The sequence below is a fragment of the Procambarus clarkii genome, chromosome 6 (assembly GCF_040958095.1).
Source record: "Procambarus clarkii isolate CNS0578487 chromosome 6, FALCON_Pclarkii_2.0, whole genome shotgun sequence".
In the NCBI taxonomy this organism is placed as follows: Eukaryota; Metazoa; Arthropoda; class Malacostraca; order Decapoda; family Cambaridae; genus Procambarus; species Procambarus clarkii.
In genome coordinates this window covers 25,922,551-25,931,867 of record NC_091155.1, presented here as the reverse complement: position 1 = coordinate 25,931,867, position 9,317 = coordinate 25,922,551, and the positions used below count along the sequence as shown (strand labels likewise).

At 42.5% G+C, this 9,317-nt stretch overlaps 1 protein-coding gene across 2 annotated transcripts; it reads left to right on the top strand.

Annotated features, from left to right (window-relative positions):
* The first annotated feature begins 238 nt into the window (after positions 1–238).
* LOC123754035 (uncharacterized) lies at positions 239–7,634 on the top strand. 2 transcript variants are annotated; one of them, XM_045736156.2, is made up of 10 exons: positions 239–786; positions 1,180–1,401; positions 2,043–2,543; positions 2,896–3,117; positions 3,287–3,793; positions 3,981–4,202; positions 4,863–5,354; positions 5,641–5,862; positions 5,988–6,512; positions 7,058–7,634. In XM_045736156.2, exons 1-10 carry the CDS (start codon positions 382–384, stop codon positions 7,469–7,471), a joined length of 3,732 nt encoding a protein of 1,243 aa, XP_045592112.1. In that variant the 5' UTR covers positions 239–381; the 3' UTR covers positions 7,472–7,634. The 2 variants fall into 2 exon arrangements, with proteins under 2 accessions (XP_045592112.1, XP_045592114.1); XM_045736158.2 differs by lacking the exons at positions 1,180–1,401; positions 2,043–2,543.
* The last annotated feature ends 1,683 nt before the right edge of the window (positions 7,635–9,317 follow it).

The following is a 9,317-nucleotide window of genomic DNA, read 5'->3' as shown; positions in this document are numbered from 1 at the left end:
ACTCAAGTTACAGAAGTGCGCGTATCGGTCAAGAATTTAGCACGAAAGATTTGGTCGTATAAATTATTATATCAGTCCAGAAGGTTCTCAATGGTCGTGGACCTCAGTGACGTAATGATGGCGAGGCTGGTCGTGGGGGGGAAGGGTAGAGGGCGGGCGGCTGGGCGTGGGGGGAAGGGTAGAGGGCGGGCGGCTGGGCGGGCCGCCAGTTCGAGCAACATAAAAGCCCGGGCGGGCAGGTGCCCACATTCACAACTCTCTCACCATCAAGGCCAGAAGGACCTCAGGGACTCGACCATCGATATACTTTTGGTATCATTTATAGTGATATAACTGAGGATTATTATACAAGTGGTTTATACTGAAGGAGAAATAAGAGTAATGGCTCCGATCCAGCAGACCAACACATCCTCGTGTCACGACACCGTCGAGAGCACCTCCACCCGGGTACACAGCGGCAAGCCTAGCGACATGCACAGTCACATCACCAGCGGCAGAAGACAGCGCGAGCTTGGCGTGTCCCAGCCTGGCGTGTCCCAGCCAGAGTCAGCAGGTGTCCGGGAAGCCTTGCTGTTACCCATTACCTGCCGGGGACACTTCTACGACGATACATTCTTCAGCGAGGCGCGTCAACACTTCGACACCGCCGTCAGAGATGTACTCGACCGCTTGGGTCAAAGGTCGGCTCTAGACGATGACCTCACGTCCTACAGAAGACTTCGCCAGTCAAACCTCACAGAGGCCAGCCAGGCTGTTAGCGTCACCGAAGACGACAAACACCATCAGGTAACTATAACGTGTAAATCATTTTTTCGTTAACTAAGTCTACAGGTTTTGCAGTATTATATATTCCGACGTCAATTTAAATGATTACAAATAATGTCATATGGAATAATGTACAACAATCATTATTTAATATGATTTTTTTTACCACAGATGTGGTAAATTTATTCATTTATTCATTGATAACAAGCATATGTGCCGTTTCTTCTGTCCTCCATGAACTGGGTTAGAGATCTGTTCGACATCAAATAGTGAGCTATTGAACACCTAACCACAAGCGATTGAAGTGCCTTGACGATGCTAACCCGCATTCATACCGTCTATCCAACAGTGACAGAGTGAGAGATCTGTTCCATCATATAACATTGATGATTATTGTTTGCTTTACACCTGCAGGTGGTGCTTGACGTGCGAGACTTCCTGAGTGGAGACGTGAAGGTGAAGATGATTGATGAGAATGAGTTGGTGGTGGAGGGCAGCGTGGAGCAGCGGAAGGAAGGCTCCGTCTCCAAGAAGAGTTTCCGGCGGCTGTTCTCCTTCCCTGGTCTGGTGAGGCCAGAGGCCGTGACCTCCACCATGTCCTCCGACGGTGTCCTCACAGTCACTGTGCCCAAGAAGGTTTGTATCAAAGTCAATATAATGACATATTAGTGGGTGTTTCTATAGTATGAGTTCTAACAAATATCCACAGGCCCTTTCATACTCTTTCTATATTCTCTATTTTTAGAGCGAGTATCTAAAGGATGAAGGCAGTGCCCTTTAGCCGTATGCTAGGTTCCAGTTGAAGATAGAATTCCCAGACTAACTTATCTAGATATAATTTTGAAGAGAGTTTTGCCTTACTCTGAACAAATTCGTATATTCTCTTTAAACCCACGAAACAAATCATTCCACTTTCCATAACTCCAACAGCATGACACCATGAGTTTCGAAAGAATATGAATGTAGTAATTTGTTCATTGTTAGTCAGGGTTTTTATTTAGGTCTATATATTCATCTGACTTAGCACTTGCTCCTAGTAATTGCCTCATGTTTTATCCATGTCTAGAAAAGATTTGTTGGGGTTTCTAGGTTTCAACGGTTGGTCGTATTACCTTAACGTTTTCTATTGAATTGACGCTAGGTAGACCAACTGCAACTTGGTAGACCATATATTATTGAAGTACAGATCATTGCTGGGATTTCATGAACTATTAAAAATGCAAAAGTAAATTAAACTTTATAATGAATTTAGTTCTCAATTATTCTTGTTTCTACAGGAACATCTGCCACACACAACACAAGTTGACGTCAACAGGACAGACAGAACAGCCAACTCCTCCACAGTTAATGGAACTCAGGAACAACACTTAAATAAATCCGTCAATCATCTACATAAGAAAATGAGCAGTGAATCGACGAGGACGACACAACTTAAAGAACACAAAAGTAATAACTCAAAACTATTTAATAATAATAGCGAAGCCACCAAAATATCCACAAACAGCCAGACGCCGACCAACACCTCCGCTACAGGAAGATCCTCGCCAGACCAAACGTCAGACTTCCTGTTACCAATATCTCACAGAGGCCTCTTCTTCCACGACTCCTTCTTCACAGAAGCTCGCCAGGACTTTGAGGCGGCGGTAAAGAGGATTGTGGACTCCTGGGAAGAAGCTCCTGCGAGCGACCACATGACCAGTTACAGACGTCTGCGAGAACGTGACCTGAAGGAGGAGAACCAGGCAGTTTCCGTCACCGAGAACCATCAGTCACACAAGGTATGGTTGTTGCAGGAAGTTACTGGCTTAAGAGAGTTTGTCACATACTTTGAAGTATATTTCTATAGGAGCTTGATTTTATCTGTGTAGTACGCGTGTTTATGGAGAAACTAGTGCAAATTTTTTGATGTAATATTTACAGTTTAAACAAATCTACAAGGGCCGAGACGAGGATTCGAACCTACGTCCGAGATCATGCCAGACGCTGCCTTAAGCTACGACATGGTCAAAGAGTTGCAACCAGAAGTTCTACTGCCCTTACTTGGATCATTGATGCATCACGCTATTGTGATTTCTGTGTGTTTACAGTTTAATGATTTTAAATACTAAAAATTTGTTCTTTTATCTGCAGGTGGTGCTTGACGTGCGAGACTTCCTGAGTGGAGACGTGAAGGTGAAGATGGTTGATGAGAATGAGTTGGTGGTGGAGGGCAGCGTTGAGCAGCGGAAGGAAGGCTCCGTCTCCAAGAAGAGTTTCCGAAGGCTGTTCTCCTTCCCTGGTCTGGTGAGGCCAGAGGCCGTGACCTCCACCATGTCCTCCGACGGTGTCCTCACAGTCACTGTGCCCAAGAAGGTTTGTACTGCGTTCTATTCTGGCATATAATGTAGTGATAGTGATTATCAGTATTCTTGGAGACAGTCATTCTTTTTTTACAATAAATACTAGATATATATTATAAATTAATTCCAATTAATTGACTGTGTATAACAGTAGTTTTTTATGAATGTCTCTTTTTATGCAGGAATCCCTTACACGTATGCAAGAGGTTAACGTCAGTAAGATCAACAACACTGTCGACTCCACCCGATCCACAGAAACAAAAAGAGCGAAAGTCAATAATTTCACTAGCAGTCCGCATCATGGTGCCAATTCTGAATTGTCCAAGGAGTCGAAACCAATTGAAAAAAAGGAATATAAACCTAAAAAGTCTGTTCAGTTTAATGCTGACACGAATGCTACCACTTCAACAAGCAACCAGACGCCGACCAACACCTCCACTTCAGGAAGATCCTCGCCAGACCAAACGTCAGACTTCCTGTTACCAATATCTCACAGAGGCCTCTTCTTCCACGACTCCTTCTTCACAGAAGCTCACCAGGACTTTGAGGCGGCGGTAAAGAGGATTGTGGACTCCTGGGAAGATGCTCCTGCGAGCGACCACATGACCAGTTACAGACGTCTGCGAGAACGTGACCTGAAGGAGGAGAACCAGGCAGTTTCCGTCACCGAGAACCATCAGTCACACAAGGTATGGCTATTGCAGGAAGTTACGGGTTTAATAATGTTTATATCATATACTCTAAAGTTTATTTCTCTAGGAGCTTAATTCCATCTGCGTAATACGCATGTTTATGGGGAAATTAATGCAAATTTTGTGATGTAATATTTACAGTTTAATGATTTTAAAAACTAAAAAGCTGTTCTTCTGCCTGAAGGTGGTGCTTGACGTGCGAGACTTCCTGAGTGGAGACGTGAAGGTGAAGATGGTTGATGAGAACGAGTTGGTGGTGGAGGGCAGCGTGGAGCAGCGGAAGGAAGGCTCCGTCTCCAAGAAGAGTTTCCGGCGGCTGTTCTCCTTCCCTGGTCTGGTGAGGCCAGAGGCAGTGACCTCCACCATGTCCTCCGACGGTGTCCTCACAGTCACTGTGCCCAAGAAGGTTTGTATCAAAGTCAATATAATGACATATTAGTGGGTGTTTCTATAGTATGAGTTCTAACACGTATCCACAGGCCCTTTCATGCGCTTCCTATATTCTATCTCTTCACAGAGCGAGTACCTAGGGAACGATAGCAGTATCCTTTAGCCGTATGCTAGGTTCCAGTTGAAGATAGAATTCTCAGACTAACTTATCTAGACATAATGGTGAATAGAGTTTTGCCTTACTTTGAACAAATTCGTATATTCTCTTTAAACCCACGAAACAAAGTCATTCCACTTTCCATAACTCCAACAGCATCATGCAATGAGTTTGGAAAGAATACGAATGTAGTAATTTGTTCATAGTTAGAGTTTTTATCTAGGTCTATAGAGTCATCTTGTTTATTAGTAATTATCTCATGTTTTATGAGATAGTTTATGAGGAGTTTATTCCTCTAGGAAGGATTGGTTGGGGTTTCTAGGTTTCAACGGTTGGTCGTATTACCTTAACGTTTTCCATTGAATTGACGCTAGGTAGACCAACTGCAACTTGGTAGACCATATATTATTGAAGTACAGATCATTGCTGGGATTTCATGTATTATTAAAAATGCAAAAGTAAAAAAATAAATTGAACTCTATGATGAATTTAGTTCTCAATTATTCTTGTTTTCTGCAGGAACATCTGCCACAGTCAACACAAGTTGATGTCAACAGGACAGACAACTCCTCCACAGTTCATGGAACTCAGGAACAAAGCGTAAATAAATCCGTCAATCATCTACATAAGAAAATGAGCAGTGAATCGACAAGGACGACACAACTTAAGGAACACAAAAGTAATAACTCAAAACTATTTAATAATAATAGTGAAGCCACAAAAGTATCCACAAACAGCCAGACGCCGACCAACACCTCCGCTACAGGAAGATCCTCGCCAGACCAAACGTCAGACTTCCTGTTACCAATATCTCACAGAGGCCTCTTCTTCCACGACTCCTTCTTCACAGAAACTCACCAGGACTTTGAGGCGGCGGTAAAGAGGATTGTGGACTACTGGGAAGAAGCTCCTGCGAGCGACCACATGACCAGTTACAGACGTCTGCGAGAACGTGACCTGAAGGAGGAGAACCAGGCAGTTTCCGTCACCGAGAACCATCAGTCACACAAGGTATAGATGTTGCAGGAAGTTACTGGCTTAAGAAAGTTTGTTACATACTTTGAAGTAAATTTCTAAAGAAATTGAATTATCAGGGAAAAGCGCCAAGCCATTATGAATTTATAGCACTTGGAAGGGGTCAGGATAAAAATTTGGGATGGGACTACGGGAAGGAATGGTAAGAGCTTGATTCTAATTGCGTAGTACGCGTGTTAATGCGGGACTAGAGCAAATTTTGTGATGTAATAATTACAGTTTAACGATTTTAAATACTAAAAAACTTTTCTTCTGTCTGCAGGTGGTGCTTGACGTGCGAGACTTCCTGAGTGGAGACGTGAAGGTGAAGATGGTTGATGAGAACGAGTTGGTGGTGGAGGGCAGCGTGGAGCAGCGGAAGGAAGGCTCCGTCTCCAAGAAGAGATTCCGGCGGCTGTTCTCCTTCCCTGGTCTGGTGAGGCCAGAGGCCGTGACCTCCACCATGTCCTCCGACGGTGTCCTCACAGTCACTGTGCCTAAAAAGGTTCGCATTTTAAGTCGGAAAAAAACAATATTTTGTTCAATTTACTAAACTTTTGATCGATATTCAGCATATGTTAACAATACATTCATGGCTTTTCTCCGTTAATAATATTTCTACTTTAACAGGAACATTCTGAAACAACAATAGTAAGCCATGATAGTGCGGACGCCAGCAAGATTAACGTGAAACAGGAGGTGAAAAACCTATCATCAAACGTAAGAAACTCAAAACTTTCGAAGCTAACCTCAGCCGAGGCAAGACGAAGTTCTCTCGATGGACATTCGAATGTTGAGGCCCAGAAAACTACCACAAAGTCTTCAACCAGCAGAAGACTCTTCAATGCGTCTTCTGAGTCTAAAACGTTAGACTCGAGCCGCCAAGAAACGGCCACGAATAACTTCCCGGTGAATGCATACCCTTGGGGGATGGAGTCAGAGCTGCCAGTATACCAGAAGGGGCCTTTCCTCCACGACTCCTTCTTCCAAGATGCTCGCGAGAACTTTCAAGCTGCGGTAAAGGAGATTCTGACCAAGTTTACAGACCTGAAGACTGACACTGACGACCTGTGCTTCTACAGGAGTCTGCGAGAGTGCCACCTGAGTGACGACAACCAGGCACTTAAGGTCACCGAGACACCACACACTTACCAGGTGGGTGACGATGGTAACTAATTGTTATTAAGTAAGTAATTATCAAAAAGAAGGCACCGAGCCGGGAAGGATATGTAGCACATAATTGTTATTAAATATGTTATTATTATTAATATCTTTATTGACAAAATTAATCACAATTTTGACTAAACTTAGTAATTCAGGTAGGTCTTATTTCCCGCGAAATAGGATGATGCTCGTATTCACTGTCACACAGGATAGAGGACCATACACAAGACAATAGGTCTAAAGTGTAGGCCTATACATGTCATGGTTACAATCGGCTATATTAGACGGTATATGTGTTTTGATTTGCGAATTTATAAATCCAACTTTCTATCGTGCCTTGCCATTCAAGGAGCCAATCAAAGTAATCTTCCAATAACAGTTTATTGCTCTGGCGAAACATTTAGATCTTCAATGTGTTTTTGTTAAGTAATGATATTAGGCATTATTATTATTATTAAAAATTATGCCTCTTTTCATGAAGAGTGATGATTGTTAGTACATCAGTGCTATGTAATACATGACATTACTCTCTTTAGGTGGTGATTGACGTGCGTGACTTCATGAGCGGAGATGTCAAGGTGAAAGCAGTAGGCCAGGACGAGGTGGTGGTTGAAGGCCGCGTGGAGAAGACAGAAGGAAACTTCCAGTCCACCAAGAACTTCAGCCGTCGCTTCAATCTTCCCGGCATGGACTTGGAGGCTATCACCTCTGCGGTGTCGTCTGACGGCGTCCTCACTATCAAGGCGTCCAAAAGCTCTAGGGACGCCAGAGTGAAGACGACGTCCCAAGCCGAGAGGACGTTCCATCACGCAGGCGCTAGCGAGAACAGCAGCAGCAGCAGCAGCATCCAAGAGGAAAGTTGTCACGAGAAGAAAGAGGAAAGAGCCGGTCTCACGTCTCACACCTTCACTAAGACGTCATCTCATCAAAGCTACACCAGCCAGATGTAAACATACACCTGGAACCTTAAAAGTTCATTATGAACTGCACTGCCAAAGATATTTTCCAGCCGCTGATGCCAAAATTCCACATTTATATATTATACTGTTTTGTTTCGTATGCAAATTCTTTATATTTTCGAAAATAAATTTGAAATAAAAATGATTAAAAACACCCGAAATTTTCATTGACTCGCGATGTTTGGTTGTTAAACGTGGCCGAAATGTTAGACATTTTTAGTGGTCAATGTCCACATTTACACTACTAGTAATTCTGTAACCCGTTCTCTTATGTAACTGGTCGCGTTTTATACCTTACGGTATCCAACGTTACAAATGCAACTTCTTGTGGAAAGTAACGACTTATATATATATTATAATATATATATATATATATATATATATATATATATATATATATATATATATATATATATATATATATATATATATATGTCGTACCTAGTAGCCAGAACGCACTTCTAGGCCTACTATGCAAGGCCCAATTTGCCTAATAAGCCAAGTTTTCATGAATTAATTGTTTTTCGACTACCTAACCTACCTAACCTAACCTAACCTAACTTTTTCGGCTACCTAACCTAACCTAACCTATAGAGATAGGTTAGGTTAGGTAGGGTTGGTTAGGTACGGTCATATACCTACGTTAATTTTAACTCCAATAACAAAAAATTGACCTTATACATAATGAAATGGGTAGCTTTATTATTTCATAAGAAAAAAATTAGAGAAAATATATTAATTCATGAAAACTTGGCTTATTAGGCAAATTGGGCCTTGCATAGTAGGCTGAGAAGTGCGTTCTGGCTACTAGGTACGACATATATATATATATAATATATATATATTATATATATATATATATAATCTGAAAACTAGCTTTGTCGAATCGTCTTGTGTACGATAAACTAAGTCTTGTGTACGATTTGACCATACCCACCCCACCTCCTCTTTGGGGGGGGGGGGGGGAAGTTCGGCGCATGCGCCCTAGCTACCGCGCCATCGGGACGACTTGGGAGCGTCGTTTAGTTACGGGAGAGACATAGACAAGGTAAGTTTTGCTGCTCTCAACCGCCTTTGATTACTCACATTTGGTAATAATTTGATTAAGTCTTTCTATATACATATTCGTGTTATTATGGCGTTCATGAGCAGAATAAGGAGCTTCTGAAATGCTGCAGGTGGTTGGGAAATGGGGGAGTGTCTGAGGGTCAGCAGTTTACTAGATGGCTAAATGGTGGTCAGATATGTTAGTTGTGTTCAGTGTTAGTGTATAGCTTTTGCTGTATGTACTTGCCGTCACTGTACAGTGTGCCTATTTCCAGTCACTGTACAGTGTGCCTATTTCCAGTCACTGTATAGTGTGCCTACTTCCAGTCACTGTATAGTGTGCCTATTTCCAGTCACTGTATAGTGTGCCTATTTCCAGTCACTGTATAGTGTGCCTACTTCCAGTCACTGTATAGTGTGCCTACTTCCAGTCACTGTATAGTGTGCCTATTTCCAGTCACTGTACAGTGTGCCTATTTCCAGTCACTGTATAGTGTGCCTACTTCCAGTCACTGTATAGTGTGCCTATTTCCAGTCACTGTATAGTGTGCCTATTTCCAGTCACTGTACAGTGTGCCTATTTCCAGTCACTGTATAGTGTGCCTATTTCCAGTCACTGTATAGTTTGCCTACTTGCAGTTTTCCACATTAACTTGACCTACGGTACCCATTAGTTTCCGGGGTCTTTCTACATGCTGTTGTATCTCACACATACAATACGCCTACGTTCATATATATGTATTTAGTATAATATTTAATTTTACTAGTTTTTATTGAAGACTTGGGCTAG